General features: G+C 38.2%; 1 protein-coding gene across 2 annotated transcripts in view; it reads right to left on the bottom strand.

Annotated features, from left to right (window-relative positions):
* The window catches only part of SMARCAD1 (SNF2 related chromatin remodeling ATPase with DExD box 1), a 94,747-nt gene that overhangs the window by 44,867 nt on the left and 29,932 nt on the right, over positions 1-19,948 (bottom strand). For both annotated transcript variants that reach the window (XM_075544015.1, XM_075544014.1), the window contains exons 4-7: positions 16,503-16,668; positions 14,478-14,544; positions 10,535-10,635; positions 2,804-2,905 (exon numbers count right to left, since the gene is read on the bottom strand). In XM_075544015.1, coding sequence (XP_075400130.1) covers positions 2,804-2,905; positions 10,535-10,635; positions 14,478-14,544; positions 16,503-16,668 — 436 coding nt within the window. The remainder of the gene's footprint in view (positions 1-2,803; positions 2,906-10,534; positions 10,636-14,477; positions 14,545-16,502; positions 16,669-19,948) is intronic.

The following is a 19,948-nucleotide window of genomic DNA, read 5'->3' on the forward strand; positions in this document are numbered from 1 at the left end:
GGCACACTGCGATGGCTGCATGAGGAGGTGCATTATTATTGTGGTGGGAAAACCAGTCTCCCACCTGCCACAAATCAGGCTTTTGTGGCATAATTACACAATCTTTTCAGAACCTCTAAACCAGTGGTTCTCAACCCTCCTAATGCTGCTTTAATACAGTTCCTCATGTGGTAGTGACCCCCAACCATAAGACTATTGTCACTGCTATATCATAACTATAATTTTGCTACTGTTATGAATCGGGATACCCCTGTGAAAACGTCATTCAGTCCCCAACGGGATCATGACCCATTGGTTGAGAACCGATGCTCTAAATAGAAAGCTTGAATAACAGTCTGACCTGGTGGAACAACCTCCAAATGCACTATCCCCCTCACATCAAAACAACCAAATGATCATCGTCTTGATCTTTGATTTCACGTGTAGAGCTTTTTTAGGGGGATGGCGAGGTGATGATGGCATCTTCCACTGGCTTGATTGTGTTCACTCTTGGGTCGTAACAATACCAAAAAAAGTCTAGAGCTGTTCTTTCAAAGCACGGCATGTTTCCAGCCGATGCGCTTTTCCCTGGTTATTCAGAATCCAAGGCACAAAATTTCACAGCAGCCCTGCTCGTTCCCAAATCTTCTGCTGAAATTCGCTGAGCTGAGCTCCAAGACAGTTCAGATAACTTCCCCATCTCTTCAATGGTCCGTAGTTGGTCTTCAAGCACAAGTGTATGAATTCTGTTGACATTTTTGTCAGTTAGGGAAGTTGACCGAAGTCCAGAATGAGGTTTGTCATAAATCGACCTTTCACCTTTTTTGAAATGAGAAAACCACTTCCACACTGCATTTTCCCATAGTGCTGTCCTTGTAAGCTGTATTCAACATCACAACAGTTTCCGTGGCATTTCTCCTGCGCAGGAAACAAAATTTCACAGCTGCATGCTATTCTCTTAAACTGGACATCACAAAAAGTGAGGTTCAAGCGAAACTGCTTTCATGAAAAAATTCATTGTGACCAGAGAGAACCTTCCCAGGCTACATCCCTGGGTTGACAAACTTCTCAAAAGTGAGTTGCTCAACACCCATCTGGCAGGAAATATGTACACTAGAAAACTCTGCCTAGCAGAGATTTTTGCTTGTTTTGTTTTTTTCAGGGATACCCCACTCATATGTATTTTACCACTGCAACGAAGCAAGAGTGAAAAAGGGAAATGCTGGGTTATTTTTATATGTGTAAGTCCCTCTCTACAGTATTTGAAGCAAAAGAGGACCAGGATATGTCTGGTCAATTAAAAATGAAGCTTCAATATATAGCCTGGCTTTTACAAACTTTGAACTTCTTAAAATGCAGTTTCAACAAATGTAAAGAAGCAATAACACTTTACATGTAGGTCATCCGAATTCTGCAGATGTACTCCTGTGTATGTGCGCAAATGAGTCAGCAAGTGCAAAAGCAATCCGGATTCTAGACCGGTGAGTGTATGTACATGCATACCTATACAATCACCGACACCCGTGATATGAGATCTTTAGTGACAGTGGAAATATTCTTACAATGTGGGAAGTAGAACAAAATATTAGACAATGAAAGATGATAATCTACATAAAAATTCTTTTTTTTTCAAGAAGAAAATATATTGAAAATGATGATAGCAGCAATTGTCCAAGTATGCTTGATCTAATGTAACTATGGATTGTAATAATACACTTAAGAGCTCCTAATACAATGCTACAAAAAAGAAATCATTGTCCTCATGGGGCTGACACAGTGATGGGGGAGAGGAACCAAACATAAGTAAAAACGATTGTGTTTTTTAATGTTCACCGATCACCAGCATTAAGTTCATTCACAAGGTGTCCCACATCATCCCCAGTAGATTGCAAGATTGCAGGGAATTTTCATAACCCCACAAAGGACACCCTGAACCCATAAGCAGTCTTTCCCTGAACGCCTCCATCCTAGGTAACCACGGATCTACGCTCCATCTGCATGGATTTGCCTGTTGTGAACATTCTGGATCAACGTAAATGACAGTTCACTCGGAGTCATGCTCCATACTAGGATCAAGGTGCATCCATGTCGTGACCTGTTTCCCGACTTGGTGACGTTTTGTTGTCCAACAACATCCCATTCTGTGTATGAACCTCACTTTGTCTGTCCATCGCCCAGCTGTCAATGGACACTGACTTCGATGACTTCCACTTTGGAGATGGAGGCTGCTTTGAAGGTGATCAGTGCAAAGGACAAAAGCTAAAAAAGGCAGGTGGTGGCCAATGCATATTAGGGAGGGGCTGTCCCCTCAGGAGGCAAGTGCAGACCAGTGAGAGAGGGTAGACGGGGTGAGACTTGGTCTTGTGCAGAGGGATGTCCCCGGTCACATACAGCAGGTATTCATCAGAGGGTGCTCCAGGATGGCCATGAACTCAGTAGCCAGTCCATGCAGAGAACTAAAATTCTTACCATAAATTTATAGAAAGATTATTATGAAAATAGTAGAGCTGGTACTGTAATAGCAAAGTTATGGAGGGTATTCTTAATGATTTACACTTTACTGAGTTAAAATTATTAAGGTTATGTCAGTTTTGCTTAGATTGCTGATAATTAATAAAAAATAAGAAAAAAATTTAAAAATAAGTAATGTAAAGACTAAACAATCTGTATAAATTAAGTTTAATGAAAAGTATGTGTAACTGGAAAAATATAAAAATGAAACACTAAATAATAATAATGGTGTTTTACAGGGTTGATCTCAGAACAATACTTTGCAATACAAACATTTAATGCCCACTGATAAAGCTTCATTAAGATTACTCACCTGTTTGTCAAAATTTGGAAATTCCTTTTGTAATTTCAGTACAATACTTTCCTGCTTTTCCCAATTATTGCTAGATTCTGCACATTCATTTGATTCTTCTTCCTAATGAGAAAAAGAGAGAATCAATACCAATGTTATTACGGCAAGTGCATTTGTATTCTGACTTGATTTGGAAATCACATCTGATCTGGAAGAATTAAAAGTCCTTATTTTTGGTCACATGAAATTGATAATTTCCATCTTAAGAATTAAAAATATTGCTGCTTTAATATTATTGAAGGGCCTTGATTACTTATCCACTAACTCAAACTGTATTCAGTGCTTAAAATGATTTAGTAAGCATTTTCCTCTAATTTTTTTTTGAGATTGATATATATATACTTTAATGTCATTTTAAGAACCAGCATCTTGAAAACACGGGTCAGGGTGGCTACTGTGGTTGTCGAAGTCCACTCGGCCCACCCCACCCACCCTCAAAGTGACCCCACTCACAACAAAATGGAACCCTCCCCACACAGTGCTACACCAAAGCTTTATTTCCCTTTAAAATACAAGTACAGTTAAATAAAGAGTAACTAGTTGTTGACCCCTTTCTTTAATCAAAGGGCTATCATCAGTGGTTCAAGAACTCTGAATTGCCAAGCCTTTCTTTCTACTCTGCCGCAGTCTGGACACTTAGTCTAACATCTGTTCAGCATCTGAACATGCAAGTCTCCCCTAAACAGCTGGTTTCATATAAGGAGCAGTAGGCCAGGAATCAAACCTCAGTCTCCCACATGCAAGTGGAGAATTCTATTTCCAAAGCTCTCATTTGAAGGTAGTGCTAGAAATATTAAAAGCAAATATTGCCGGAAATGCTTCCCTACACATTCCTTTAATGATATGGGAAGCCCGGATGCCATACTCGGTTATGTCTCAGAACTAATATTTCAGTAGTTTACAGGCAGATAACAAAATGCTGTAAGGATGCTGGAGTCATCTATATCCAGTGAGAAGACTGTAAGTGATACCATTTAATGAATTTGTATATTTTCTTCATATTGTCAACGCAGGACTCATTACTCCATAGTACAGCAGTTTCATTGTAAACATGTACAATGAGGCTTAAAGGTGTTGATTAACTTGTCCAAAGTTATAAGCAATGGATACGAGATTGAAAGTCAGTCATGGCTAACTCAAACTGCAGCTCCTTCTAATATGCAGACTCCCACCCTCCCTCAGTGCCACTAAGTCCACTGTGGACTCACAGTGACCCTATGGGACAAGGCAGAAGTACCCCCAGGGGTTTCCTAGACTGTAACTCTTTACAAGAAAGAGCAAGCTTAAGGAATGGAGGGAAATAAACAGGAAATAAAAAATCTATTCATTCGGGGAGAGGGTGAATGGGTGGTGGTGAGGATAGTGGCTTACAATAACACCACTAACAGTACAAGTTAACTATCCAGACGTTAGGGAGAGGGGGTTATGAAATTCACTGTCAAGTAGATGCTAACTTAAAATGACCCTAGGTCAGGGTAGACTAGTCCCTGTGAGTTTACAATAATTTAACTTTTTTTAAAAAATCATTTTATTGGGGGCTCACACAACTTTTATAACAATCCATCCATCCATCCATCACGTCAAGCACATTTGTACAGATGTTCCCATCATCATTCTCAAAACATTTGCTTTTTGCTTGAGCCCTTGGTATCATTTTTCCCTCCCTCGCCATGACCCCCTCTCTCATGAACCCTGATCATCTGCAAATTATTATTGTTTTGTGCTGTAACTCTTTCCAGGAGTGAGAACCCTCTTCAGCTGAGGGCTCTCAACTACTGCTCTCGTGGAGAATACAAATGAGGAGGAGGAAAAGATATACTCTACCAGGGTTCCAGAAAGGGGCAAAAAGTGTCGGCTAGATTTGGTAAGGAAGCACTGTACCTCACTAGGAAGAAGAAAAGTGGTGTACGGAAAAAGTAATATGCAAGAAAAAACTGAGCATCCCTATTTGACTAAGGGGATCTACTTTAAAACTACCAATCATCCGAAGAGATTGGGCTAAGCAAAAGGGCTGAACATGAGATCCAAGGTAAATGAGAGTAACACTGACTGAGAGAATGATAAAACTCCAAGTATCTAAACTGCATGGTAGATTTAAACACGGAGGAAAGACGCTAGGATTGTTAATGAATTAGTTCAGTACAGTGGGCTCCTCTCTTTTCCCCCTTTAATTTGTGGAATTAATGATCACCTGTTGTTTACTCCCTGACGAGGGAGCAAGGAAAACCCCTTCTGGTGGCTCTCAGCAATCCAAGAAGTCTTAAAGATAGTACAAGAAAAGATACTATCATCAGCGAAATATCTTTAAGACCATGAAATTAAAAAGGGTAATATAAAAGATAAAATGCATATGTAAAGTCAACCTACTGAGTGAGAGATAATATTAACAAACTTGATTTTGAGGCTCATCCCATCAGCACTTCTTTTTTAGGGCTAACTAATATTCCATTTTATCTATGCATCACAATTTTTATCTATTCATTTGCTTTTGGGCATTTGAGTTGTTTCTGCCTTTTTGGCTATTTTGAAAGCAGTCTAGAGGCTGCGAGAAAGTATGGAGTAACTATTTGCGACATAGGAGCTCTGGTGGCATAGTGTGTTCTAACCACAAGTTCCAGAGTTCAAAACCACCTGCTACTCCAACAGAGAAAGAAGAGGCTTTCTATTCCTGTAGAGACTTAGTCTAGGAAATCCACAGAAGCAGTTCTATCGTGTCCTATAGGGTCAGTATGAGTTGGCATGAACTCATACTGGCAGTGAGTTTTTAATTTATTTGAGAGGTTATGTAATCCGGCCCATCTAGCCTGCCTTAGGAGAGGTGCTGTTGTGCATCAAAGAATGCACACTTACTGTTTACAAATTCTGACCTGTTAACTTCCCTAATAAACTGCCATATAATTGTCAAATATCGCCTGTGAATTTGATGTGGCCTTTGCAACGGATAATTGAACTCAGGAGAAAAGTAAAGTGTCAGGGGAGGAATAGCTGGAGGGTAAAGGAAGACGGAGGGGGAGGCATGCCTGACTCTTGCCTGGTGGCAAGCGGGAAGCCAGAGGCTAAAAATGCCCTGCGCTGTTTTACACACTGCTTAGTGGGTACAGGTTTTTTATGTGGTGCTGAAAAATGATTGGTAAAGTAGAAGGTCAACAAAAATGTGGAAGAGCCTCAAGGAGACTGACACGGTGGCTGCAACAATGGGTTCGCACACAGGAATGATTGTGAGGATGGTCCAGGGCTGGGCCGTGTCTCCTTCTGTTTACCGAGGGTTACAACAAGCCAGGAACCAAGGTTAGGGCACCTAACAAGAACATGAACAACAGACAAGCATCCCAAAGCAAGGGAAATAACCACTCCCAAATCTGGCCCCCGTCATCATCATGAATTTTATGGAGACCAAGTTCAGAGAATGTTGCAAATTTTGATCTGTTAAGAATAAATATTCTCTCTCTGTTAAAATAATAATAATAATAAATATTTACATTTTGCCTGCTTCTAAGAAAAAGACGCACATATGATAGGCTTCTTAAGACAAGTTCATGTTAGGAAGCAGTACATTCTGTCATTGTCTCATGCCCACAGATAGAAGATTCACAAAGAATCTATAAAAGGTAAGATGCTGTAGAACACTTCTAGCAAGCCCCAATGGAAAAATTGGAGCAGAAATCACACAGATTCAATACAAATTCATATCCCCTTTGGGTAACCACAACTATACTAAGAAATAGATACATATTAAAATCCACATACTATGAAAACCAGGAGAATTTCCACACTTATGAGAAAAATCTTGCTAGGGGCATATAAATACTCAAAAACTTTATCAGTGACATTAATAATGATAGTTGAGCCCAATTAAAAATAGTAGCAAAATTTTATAAAAACAGCTAAGAAACACATAAATATCACAATAAATATAACATAATAAACACTGCCTTACGTGTGCTTATAGATACGGACCTTGAAAGGGCTAAAATTTGTGATTTGTTGTGACGTGGTGGAAGGAACATTTATCTGTATAATTTCCAGTGTGAATGTTCAACAGAGAACATCTATTACAGAATTTTAAAATAAGAAAGTAGGTAAGAAAAATCCATTTTATGAAAAATCAGCAAGGCTACAATCACTTGGATGCTTATTCAGATGGGGTAGACGCTATGTATAAAGATCAGCATGATGCAACTGCGCAAACCAAGATTTATTTAGTTATCACCAATGGAGCGTATCCCACTCGCCAAGAGCAGAGGCCAACAATGAGTCCACAACATAACACCATTCTTCAAAAGATTGTGATGATTAAGTACACTGGGACACTTTCATCATAGGACAGAGTAGTAGATAACCACTCCGAGTATGATTTGCCTTCCCTATCCAAATGCTTCTATTCACACCTTTACATACAGATTTATAGAAAGCTTTATGCACATTTATAGCACTCCATAACACAGCAGGGCTTCTAACTAGGGGGCTAATTCAATGGAAGAAAAGTACTTCATTCACACAGTGCTCACTTATTTCACGTCTGAAGCAACACTTAGGAGCAGATGTGTAAAGAACAGTAGGGTGGCTTGCGGAACATTCTGCATGTGAGCTTGAAGTTCTGGATGTATATGTAACATACATGATCTAAACCAGGAATTTATAAATGATGCCACTTCTCCCACAGCCGTTATGCATGGGACTGGAAATGCACCTGTGGTCATAGTCTCTGACATGATGGCTGCCCTACACTCCTTAAAACCCACGCAGTAAATTTTTACTTCCCATCAACATTAATACCCAAGACTGCTTTTCAAAAGATGACATCCAACTATTTATTTGGGGCTTCTTCTGCCCTTAATTCACAGACAAAATTTAAAAAGGAGTGAGAGAGACAGAGAGAGAAATTACTAGTTAGTTTCATTGCTTCTGATTTTCACTACAAAGGAGAAATTTCATCTTCCTTAATGTAGAAAGGGGGGAAAGTTGCAAAACAAAAGAGTCACTGAAACACCTCCGAGTAATCCCATTTGTAGAGTAAAAGCTATTGAAAAGCTAAGACAACCCACCAGCATCAGAACCACTACTATTTTCAGAGATAGAGGTAAATTTCCATTATCATCCAGAAGTACTTGTCTCTGGGAAGTAGAAAGGCAAGGCAGTTTGTGTTTGCTTACTGTTTTATAAGTGATTAAAATGTATGAATAAATGTTAATTTATTCACCATGTATTGAGTAAAATTTTATTCAACATATATTATCCCAAATATTCCTGTATAGTACCACTCTGAACCAGGGATAACCTTGCTACCATAGAGAATGGATTGGAAAGTGGATTATGTGACAGAAGTAACTAGGTTAAATCTAGTACCTTATCATTTGATCTCCCTTTTGACCCATTTTAAGGTTGTTTTACTTTTTAAAACTATATTCTTTCCAAATGTGATTTTTCCGTTTTGTTATTGTTGATAGCCTTTTTGATTCTATTTTATATATTTTTAAGTTTTTTATGTTTTGTATATGAAACCCAGGATGTGCAAATCTCCATAGCCAGTAATTAGACTAAGGGTTCCTTGGATGTAATGAGGTGTAGGGGCGGGGGATGCTGGGAAGAAATGGGGAAGTACAATAAAGAAGAAAAATGGCATACAACTGATTGGAGTAGTGAATGCACAACACTTTTTTATATGACTCAACTGCTGAGTTGCATATTGTTAGGACTGTGTCCCAATAAAACTGTTTACTAAGAATAAAATAAACAATAAAATATCCTGAAAAAACCATCTTCGGGGGAGTGGGGAGGGGAAAAATGAGGAGCTGATGCCAGGGACTTAAGTGGAGAGCAAATGTTTTGAGAATGATGGGGGCAATGAATGGACAAATGTGCTTTACACAATTGATGTATGTATTAATTGTGATGACTTGTATGAGCCCCTAATAAAATGATTATAAAAAATCCAAAACCATCTTCATTCCTCCCACTATCATCATGTCCCCAATTCTACCTTAGAAATCTGGCTAGATCACAGCATGTACATGGGTACAGGTAAGAGCTGGAAACACAGGGAATCCCGGACAGACAAATCCCTCAGGACCGATATTGAGAATGGAGATACCAAGAGGGGAAGGGGAAGGTAGGGGGAGAAAGTGGGAACTAATCACAATGATCTACATGTAGTCCCCTCCCAAGGAGACAAACAACAGAAAAATGGGTGAAGAGAAACACTGGTCAGTGTAAGACATGAATAAATAATAATAATTTATAAATTATCAAAGGTTCGTGAGGGAAAGAGAATGGAGGGGTGGGGGGAAGAGGAGCTGATACCAAGGGCTCAAGTAGAAAGAACATGTTTTGAAAATGATGGTGGCAAAACAAATGTACAAAGGTGCTTGACACAATGTATGGATGTATGGACTATGAAAAGAGCTGTGTGAGCCACCAATAAAATTATTTTTTTTAATCTTCATAATTTGGAGGTAAACCATTAATCCTAGATAAATTTTCACAGAAAATAAGTTACAAATTAAATGCAAACTCAAATCCCTGAGTTAGTTGTGAAAAGAATAAAATATTGATGTGGAGTTTAGAGTCTGATATCCTGACTCCCTATACTCTGCTCTGCAGCTGAGCTGCGGTCAGTTCACATGGTCCTTCCTGCTAGAATCTCTTTTGTAACATTGGGGACCCAGGTGGCATAGTGGGTGCTCATTGAACTGCTAACCTCAAGGTTAGCAGTTCAAAAACTACGAGCTGCTCCATAAAAGAAAAATGAGACTTTCTATTCCCATAAAGAGTTATTCTTGGAGACCCTCAGGGACAGTGCAACCCTGTCCTATAGGGTCACTGTGAGTCAGAATTGGCTCAGTGACAAGGAATTTGGTTTTGGTTTTATACCTGTGTTGTAATACCATTCTGCTATGCTAATGGCTAGGATGGATTACACTGGAATGTACTCACTACCCTTTGTTGCCTTGAGGGGCACCATCTGCTGATACACAAAATTCACAACTCTATCTAAGAATGAGCCAACTCAGAAACAGTAACAGGAGAATTCCCAGGACCATCAAGAAACAAGAGCCACTAATCAAGCACATCAAAAATCCCTACCCGAAGTGGCAGAAGCAGCAGGGACCACATGGCTACTAAGGTGAAAACCAGAAAAACTTGGCTGGGGCTGAGGAGAGGTGCTAGTGTGGGTGCCTGTCTACCATTCATGTCTGAGGATCATGACTTGTGGTAACCCATTAACTTCCCTAATCTCACCCACTCACTATCATTGAGTAGTATGCTGACTCATAGTAACCCACAGGCTAGAACTGCCTCTGTGTGTTTCGAGACTGTAACTTCTTAGAAAGCCCCATCTTTCTCCCACAGAGGGGCTGGTGGTTTCAAATTGCTGACCTCCAGGATGGCAGTCCAACAAGTAATAACTGTACTCCGGGGACCCTACAAATAAATCCTAATTACCCCCCATAATTGTGTGTATTGCCTGTGAATTCTGTGTGGTCATTGCAACAGATTATTGGACTCAGGAGAGAGGTATAATAAATAGAGTGGGAGAAGCAGTTGATATCAGAAAAAAGGAGAATGAAAGTGGGGGGACGCTTTGACTGGTGAGGAGTTGAATTCTCCTTTCTTGTGAAGCTAGATGAGGTCAGGTAAGGGCTTGCCATTTCATGGAAGCCGAGTTTGACGCTGCAATAAAATGCATCTTACCTGATCCACTTTTTTCTTTTTCACAGATTGATCATCGTTAAATTCATCATCTTCATATGTTTCTGAAGAGGAAGATAGTTTTCTTTTCCTGGGTCCACCACCTTTAAAAACATAAGCACACTCAAACTTTGCACAAAAACATTGTAGCAATTAACAAATACAAAAGGCAAAAATCTTATTATAACATTAAATTTGTAGTTTTCTTGACCTTAAGCTGAGTGTTCTTTATTTCTCATAGTATATATACCTATTATCAGTTGATCTGAAGGAAAAACGACCAAACTTTTGTCAGTATTTTAAAAATGGGAAATAACTTAACACTGTATTTGTAAACTATATTAATACTAAAAGGTTCTCTAAATTTATAAGTAATTCTACAGAGTAATAGTAGTGGGAAGATGTTTTCCCCAATGACTGACAGTGGGGGGGAGGGCGATCAATATCAGTGTAGGTAACTTGAATAGTATCACTAAATGTGTTATTATACTGATAATTATTACATTTATAAGGCCTATCATATGTGGCCTTATAATTATTTTTATAAGGCCTATCATATGTGCAATTTCATTTACCTTTCAAAACATACCTACAAGTGAAGTAATGTTTTCATTTTACAAATGAGAAACTGAGGTAGAGAGAGGCTAAGCAATCAACAAGAGTCTAACAAAACCAAGAAATCTGTACATTAAATCATGAAATAAAAAATACATTCTATCCACATGATCTTGAGAAGCCGTGCCACAATGGCAAAAACAAAGCAATCCATCAATAAAGAGCTACGCAGGCTGCTAATGTACAAACACCTCTAGGGATCTGGTTCCTTGGTTTGGAAGTTTGGGGTCATGAATTCATGGTACCCTCCATTTGCTTGAAATAATAACACATTTAGTGATACTATCCTCCATTTCATAGTGCCTGAGGGTGTTATAAGCTTGCAAGAGTGACCCCTCCTGGCACAATAATTGGTCTTTATTTCCTTGATCAACAAAGAGGGAAAAACAGACTCTTGCTGACTTTTACACGGACTTTTTCCAGAGAGGATTAGGGAGTTTAAAATTTTACTGATTCCTGATTGTGTTCTGGTGGGTGTTAGCAAAGCTGCTGTGTTTCTAAAGTATCGTATGAAGTTAAGCACAAAAATTCTTGGGAGGGGAAAACAATATGCTCTCTGAAGTCAAAAGGATATTGTTTTGTATTGCCTTGCAAAGCTTCACGGTTTTTTTTTGCTTCCCCCCTCACATCTGTCTTTAGTCTGTCCAATATATTTCCCCCACATTGATAAGTTGTTCCACCTCCACGTCCCAAAGTTTATACTTTCCTCACTGATCTATGACATTAACTGTTTCATAAACCAAGTTTCTAAGTAATTTTATGTTATGTGTGGATCTACTGATAAAATTCTAGCTTTGTGCCAGTACTATTCGGTCCTGATTATTTACTATATTAAAAAAAAAAGATTCTGATATTAGTATACAAATAAATTCCAGTTCAAGATCACCATAGTTTCCAGTTGTATACTGGCTATTTTTAGCTATTTACCCATTAAAACAAAACAAGAAAAACACTTTTGGAATTTTGACTCAATTTCTATTAAATTTATGTAATTTCTCTTGAATTTGAAGATTATAACAGTCTTCTAATCCATGAACATGGCATAACTCTCAAATGACATAGGCCTTTTTCATGTCTTTCAATAAAGATTTACAATCTAAAAAAGAGTATGGTTTGTGGTAAAACGAGTATCTCATGTCATCACTTAGGGTACTGTCCATGGTCCCTTACAGGTATTTAGAGAGATAGTTGTTGTTGATTTAAATTGTCCTAAAATTCCCCCAATTTTTTTTATCTTAGTGATACAGTATATTGAAGGTTGTCATTATCTTGGTATTATCCTATACATTATGTTAAGTTGTCATTCTATACCTTGTGTAACATGTTTCGTGCTAAAATGTCTGATATCCTACATTGCTCAGTCCAAGATAGAAGTTTAGAAGTTTATTTAAAAAAAACAAACAAAAAACTTTTGGTTATTAAACAAGTGCTTAACAACTAGAACATCAGAGGTAGGAGTGTAACAAGTAAGAAGATACAGTCAATCTTTTCTTACATTGTTTTAATCATTTAAAGGCCCTATGACTCAGAATCAACTTGATGGTCAGATTTTTTTAAGTGCAAATAACTGCTAACATTTAGGAAGTACTTCTGTCACAAAGTACAGCAAGAAATGTACACCAACTCTATCACTTCTTTAAATAACCTATGTCATCAAAAGTAATACGATACTAAAAATATATATATGATACTACTTTACTGGTAAGAAACAGATACAGAAGAGTTAAGCTATACAGTTCCCCAAGGTCAAAGAGCTAACAAGTAAAAGATTAAAAAGAACCTTTACAAACAAAAACCTTGACTCCATTTAACAGAACCCAGATCATATGATGTCTCCTTGGCTTAAATGTGGAGATAAAAACGAGGGAGAATACTGAAGAGAGATGATGGGGCAGCAAAACACACTAAATTATTTTCTGTTTAAATAGAAAAAAAGAAATCCATTGGGGGATGGGCATTCACTCACGCATTGATGACAAGACCGTAATGTGGTACAACTCTTTCAAAGAAGCACATATTAAGAACATTGTTTGATGTGACTGAATGATGGAATGATAAGATAATCGTATTAGCTCCCGATAATTAGTTTTAAAAAAAGTTTAAATGTACATGTTTTGATTCAGTATCTTAGTTTTGTATTTATTCTACAGAAAGTGTAATGCATTAAAACGATGCAATCCTTTACTATTCATGCAAAACCATCAGTACAAAGGAGTCCTGGACACGGGAGCAATACTGAAGTACTTGAGTGCTACCCAGAAAGTTGGTGGCCTAAGCAACAAGCTATTCCACAGGACAAAAGAGGTAACCCTCGGCCTCGCTAAGGATAGCAACCTTGGAAGCCATATGCAGTGGGGCTAGTCTTTAATAGGTCTTCTTCAATAAATTTAATAATTATTCTTTAATAAGTTCTAGAATGATTTTTTGAACTACAAAACAGTCTGAGTGTGCATGTATCATATTAGCATAAGTAAACTTAACAAAAGGCTAAAAATGATTTAAAAACAAACTTATGAGTGGTGAAGGGAACATGTGCTTACTATTATCCTACAGTAAGTTTTTCAGATGATAGGCGTACTTGTTATATTTTTTGGTGTGTTCAGTTAAAAAGTCCCATGATATTATTTACTAAAAAATTGCAAGCTTTCAAATACACTTCTGTATCTCAAGCCTGAAATAAAGAATAAATGTAAACAAAATAAAGGAACGCTGATTATAAGCTAAGCCTTGCCACAAGACATAATGTCCTTACTAATTCAAGTTTATAGACACATCAATAAAGCCACAAGGATACTTAAGAAAAAAAAGATACCTTCCAAAACGTTACTCTTATGAGAACTCAACTGTAGAAATCAAACAGAACTGCCAAAGAGAAGCAGACCTTGTCTGGTATGATTAAATTTATATAACCTGGCTCCTTAAGTAGCTACATGACCTCAAATGTGCAATTTATTTTATTAATCATTTTATTGGGGGACTCGTACAAATCTTATAACAATCCATCATTCAATTGTATTAAACACACTTCTACATATTTTGCCAACATAATTTACAAATCATTTTCTTTCTACTTGAGCCCTTGGTATCAGGTCCTCTTCTTCCCCTTCCCTCCCCCACCCTCACCCTCACCCTCATGAATCCTGGATCAATTATATATTATTCTTGTTAATTTAACATTCTTAAGCTTTAGTATCGCCACCAAAAACATTGAATCTATTAATTCACAGAATTCCTATAAGAATGTATGATATGCTTGGTAAATTAGAGAAATATGAAAACCGAGGAATATTATTATATAAATCAGCAAAATTTGAGACTAAACCAGGCATACCTGCATCACCAAACATCAGCAAGGCAGCAGCAATTGCTCCATCCATGGTGCTTGTTGATTCAATCAACTATCAATGAGAAAAGATTGCTTTAAAAATTATAAACTTATTTCTCCAATTTATTTGAAGAGTTCAAAACAAAGATGCTAAATATGTACACATACCAACACACACACACACACACGCCGCACACACCCCACCCCCACCCCTAAACTCATTACCACTGAGTTTATTCTAATTCAGCGTGATCCTCTAGGACACAATAGAACTGCTTCTTTGGGTTTCTGAAACATCAAATATTTACAGGGGCGACATCCTCATCCCTACTCCCCACCGAGGGTTCCAAGCCTGAAGCTAGCAGCACATGTGTAACCTAGTATGCCACCAGGGGTCTAAACAGAGATGGCATGGGAAAATGTACACACAGCACATAGTTAAAGTCCCAAAATAGCATTTCAGAAAACTCGATTTACCTAAACTGTCACTCTTATCTTAAAATAATTAGATTTTCCTAGAAAGAAAAAGTAAAAATCCAACATGCATAGTACACTCCACGCTTCTGTTACTCACAAGGTTTTACACTGCAGCCTGAGAAAGTCCTGTGTCAAATATTGTGTCTCAGACTACAAAGGAGGCAGGTGGGGAGATCAGCTCTCATTTTTTATTTAGTTTTTCTCAACATGAGAGGGACAAAGAGGTCATTAACTTTTCACTCTATTTCTGACTTGCGTGGATTTTTCAAGAATACACTAATTAATATATTACTGACATAATGAGTTTCAATAAACATTTTGGAATTCAAAAAGAACTGCTGTTAGGTGTCACCGAATAGGTCAGACCCAGAGATGCCTTTGAAGAGCAGACGGAAACCCTGCACAGTCCCGTTATCATCCACACTACTCTGCCTAGGCCTGAACCCATTCTTTAGCCACTGTGTCAATCCATCTCATCAAGGGCCTTCTCTCTCACTGCCCGTGCACTGTGTCACGCTTGATGTCCTTCTCCAGGGACTGGTCTCTCTTGATGTCTAATGTAAGGCTTGCCATCCTTGCCTCAAAGGAGCACTCTGCGCCCGTACTTCTTTCAAAGTAGATTTGTTCACCCTTTTAGCAGTCTATGGTACTTTCAATATTTATCTCCAGCACCACAATCCAAATGCATAAATTCTTCATCTTCCTTATTCAATGCCCGACTTTCACATGCATAGGAGGCAATGGTAAATACCAAGGCTTGGGTCAAATGCATCTTATTCCTCAAAGTAATATCCTTGTTTTTCAATACTCTAAAGAGGTCTTATGCAGTAGCTTTGCCCAGTGCAACTCGTCTTCTGGTCTCTTGACTGCTGCTTCCATGAGAATTGCTTGACAACTTTAACCTTTTCTCCATTTATCATGTTACTTATTGGTCTGGTTGTGAGAATTTGAGTCTTCTGTACAATGGAGACATAAGCCATGCTGAAGGCTGTTCTCCTTGATGTTCATCAGTAAGTACTTCCAGCATTCTATCAAATATCCCTTGTTTCCCTCATGCTATCATTTCTCCTATTTGAAATGAGCTACTTTTTTCTTAAGATCTGTTAAGCTATTTCTTGTTTTAAAAAAAAACTGCCCTCAAAATTGTAAAATTTCATCTCCCTGGCCCTAAATTTCAATAATGACCACATGTAATAATGGAGATTAAAAACTCTCTGGCATTTCCATGTGCTCCCAGAGAAATGGGGATGGAGGATTGGGGTAGGGAATGATCTTAAGCATAAAAAAGCTTCACAAAGTAATGTGAACTACTAAAGCGCGACTGATTCTTATCATTTATATGTGGGTAAATAGGGAATTCCGATACTCAACAAGTCAATCTCTGGCATTTACCTTGATTATATTAAACTCACTGCCATCGAGTTGATGCTGGCTCATCTAACACTTAATAATTGTCCTCGAATATGTTCTTAAAAAATGACCACCCATGTACTACAGTAGCAGATACATCAATACAACCACAAGAATCAATTATTATAAAAAGGGTATAATAACCTGAAGTAAATCGGTGTCACTTCTTTGTGGGAAAAGTTCCTTCAAAGTCTGAAGTTTAGCATCTTTAATGTCTTCTAGTTCTGAAAAGTCATCCAATCCAGAATTAGCATTTCTACCTGTCATGGTAGGATGGCCTTGAGAATCTTCATCTTCAGATGGCTCAGAGCTAAAATATGGGGGGAGGAAAAAAAGTCCAACACTTAAAATACAACACTCTTATTAGTTGTTATCGATCTATATCTATCCAATAGCCATGTATGTCTACATCTATCTGCTACAGAACATAGTGGGCTCCTTTTAATATTAAATGTAATCTACGCTTCAAAAACAAACTCATTGCCATCAGTGGATTCTTACACGCAGTGACCCTCTAGAACAGAACAGGATTGCCCCTTTGGGCTCCCGAGAGTTTAATCTTTACCAGGGCCGACAGCCTCATCTCTCTCCGATGGAGCACCTGGCGAGTGGAACAGCTAGCTTTGGGGTTAACCGTTTTGTCACCAGGTGAGGTGTCCAATCTGCCTGCTTTCATTTCAGTGTGATTATATTATTAATCTACCCACCCCCACACCCCCAAAATCAGAATCCTTTAAAAATTATCTAAAATTATTTGGATTTGGACAGAAAGGGACAGTGAAGGAAGCAATTTGGCATTTATTTGGTTAAGACCACCGCACATTTATTGAATAGTCATCTTTTTTCCTATTCTTTTGCCTATGTTCTTAACAATGAGTATTATCTATTAAGGTCTGAAAAATCATGAAGCCTACACTGATGTAGAGTCAAACACTTTCATAGCCCACCTATGTAACCAAGACCCAAACATTACAATGGAACAGCCTACTCTGGCATCAGGACCTCTCTCTGCCAAGGACAGGTTTCCTCAGCAAACAAGAGTGCTGATCTCAAGGGGCTTTATTTCCCAACAACTAACTATAGACTCCATTTGGTTTCACTTTATGTTTACCCTACAGGTTTTACTAATATATTCCCTGGAGAAGCAAAAAAGTCAGACTAGAAATATTTTTTTAAAAAGATTTTTAAAAAACCATAGGAGAAAAAACAAGGATGGGTAATAGTTAAATACAAGGAGGATTCAAAAAGCTTGTGAAAAATATCAGTCTATTTTCCATGTACTTTTCGAAGCCTCCTTGTATATCCCTAGAATACAGACTGCAATGTAACTAGACCTATCTTTTTAACAACTCTATTACACACATCCAGTACTTTCTTTAAAAATGTCTGTATATCCATTCATGGAGACATGTGTCTCTCCTTCTTATAAACCTTGGCTTCTCAGTACTGATGCATTCATCTCTGAAATCTTATCCTACTTCAACTACTCCTAGCTCAAACCATGGGAATCCAGGAGAGATGAACCCCTCAGGACCAGTGGTGAGAGTGGCCATACCGGGAGGGTGGAAGGAAGGTGGGGGAGAAAAGGAAAATCGATCACAAGGATCTACATATAATCCTACCCCTGGGGAATGGACAACAGAAAAGTGGGTGAAAGTAGATGTTTGACAGTGGAAGATACAACAAAATAGTAATAATTTATAAATGATCAAGGTTCGTGGCGGGGGGCGGGGACACAGAGGGGAGGAAGGCGAAAAATCAGGAGCTGATACACCAAAGGCCCCAAGTAGAAAGCAAATGTTTTGAGAATGATGATGGCAAAAAATGTACAAATATGCTTGACACAATGGATGTTTGTATGGATTGTGGTAAGAGTTGTATGAGCCACCAATAAGATTAAAAATTTTTTAACGAAAAAAACAAAAAGACTAGAATCTTTTATCATTCTAACCCTATGCCAACCCATCTAACTGAAAGTTCTGTTGCATACAGGGTTACTATTAGTTGAAACTGACTCAACAATAATTAATAATTCCTGCCCTACATAACCATTTTCACTAAGTCCTTAATCTTCTAGTTTGTCCTTGAGTATCAGATGCTGTCCTTTTGATCTCAACTGGTTGATTATTCTAAGGTGTTTCTACTTTCCTAATGGTGCTCTTCCTCTGACATTGCTTGGCTAGAAACTGAGCTGTGGGAGTGAACTCATTTCCAGGCCAGAATGAAGAGTGACTAAAGGGTCACTCTATCAATGTTCAATGATCAATGCTCATGGGAGCAGCAGTCAAGAGATCAAAAAACAAGTTGCATTAGGTAAATCTGCTGCACATATCTGTTTAAAGTACTGAAAATCAAGGATATTTATTTGAGGACTAAGGTACACTTAACCCAAGCCATGGTATTTTCAATGACCTCGTGCACTTGAAAGTTGGACTTAATGTTAAATAAGGAAGACAGAAGAATCAATGCATTTGACTTGTGGTGCTGGGGAAGAATATTGAAAATACTATGGACTACTGGAAGAAAAAACAAATCTGCGATGGAAGAAGTATTCCTTAGAGTCAAGGAAGGCAATGCTTCATTTTTTTATACTTTGGACAGAGTGTCAGGAGAGACCAGTCCCTGGAGATTTCCATCATGCATTGGAGGGGCAGCAGAAAAGAGGAAGTCCCTGATTGGCACAATGGCTTCAACAATGGACTCAGGGATGGGCACATAGGATGGTGCGGGCCTGTGCGGGGTTTCCGTCTGCTGTACAAGGGGCTACCATGAGCGAGCCAACTTGAGGACACATACAACAATAAAGGATCTCTGAGGTTCAACCCATCTCTATCTAAAAAGTAAGCCTGGCTTTTCAAAGTCATTTTGAGTTTTGTTCCACTCTTTTCTCCTACTCTAACCTTTAAGTATTGTTGTTATCTAGGATTCAGTCTAATTCTCTCACATATAAATACTTCCTCAGGGTCTGGGGGTTTGTTACCTATTGCCAATGTTCCTGACCACTAAATATCTACATCAGTGGTAGCCAACTAGAGGTGATTTTACCCCACAGGACATCAGGTAATGTCCTGAGACATGGCATAGCACAGAGGAGGCAAAAGGCATCTAGTGAGTAGAAGTCAAGGCTGTTACTCAACATCCAACATTATACATACAGGGCAGTCCTCCACAACCAAGACTTGTCTGGTCCAAACTATAAATACTGCCTAGATATAAAAACTCTGCTAATTAAAATACCCACATGTAGGGATATAATCTATGGAAATGTAGTACTATGGAGAATAAAATATTTGTACATTAAATAATTTACAGGGTATACCACTAAATGAATAAACGGCCAGCAAGTATATAGACAGTGTGCTATTTTTAATAAGTAGGAAGAAAATATATGCATGAAAGGAAAACAAACTATTATGGAAAACTAAATAAATGGATAAATGAGAATAAAATATATATCTCTATAACAGAATATCAAATAATAAAAGTAGAAAGAATGCCAGATAGCTAGCCTCTATCTTGCAACTATCACAATAATAAACTGAGCTAAGTAACAATCACTACTAAGGTATGGGGACAGGTCAGACGCTTAC

The sequence above is a fragment of the Tenrec ecaudatus genome, chromosome 3 (genome assembly GCF_050624435.1).
Source record: "Tenrec ecaudatus isolate mTenEca1 chromosome 3, mTenEca1.hap1, whole genome shotgun sequence".
Taxonomy (NCBI): domain Eukaryota; kingdom Metazoa; phylum Chordata; class Mammalia; order Afrosoricida; family Tenrecidae; genus Tenrec; species Tenrec ecaudatus.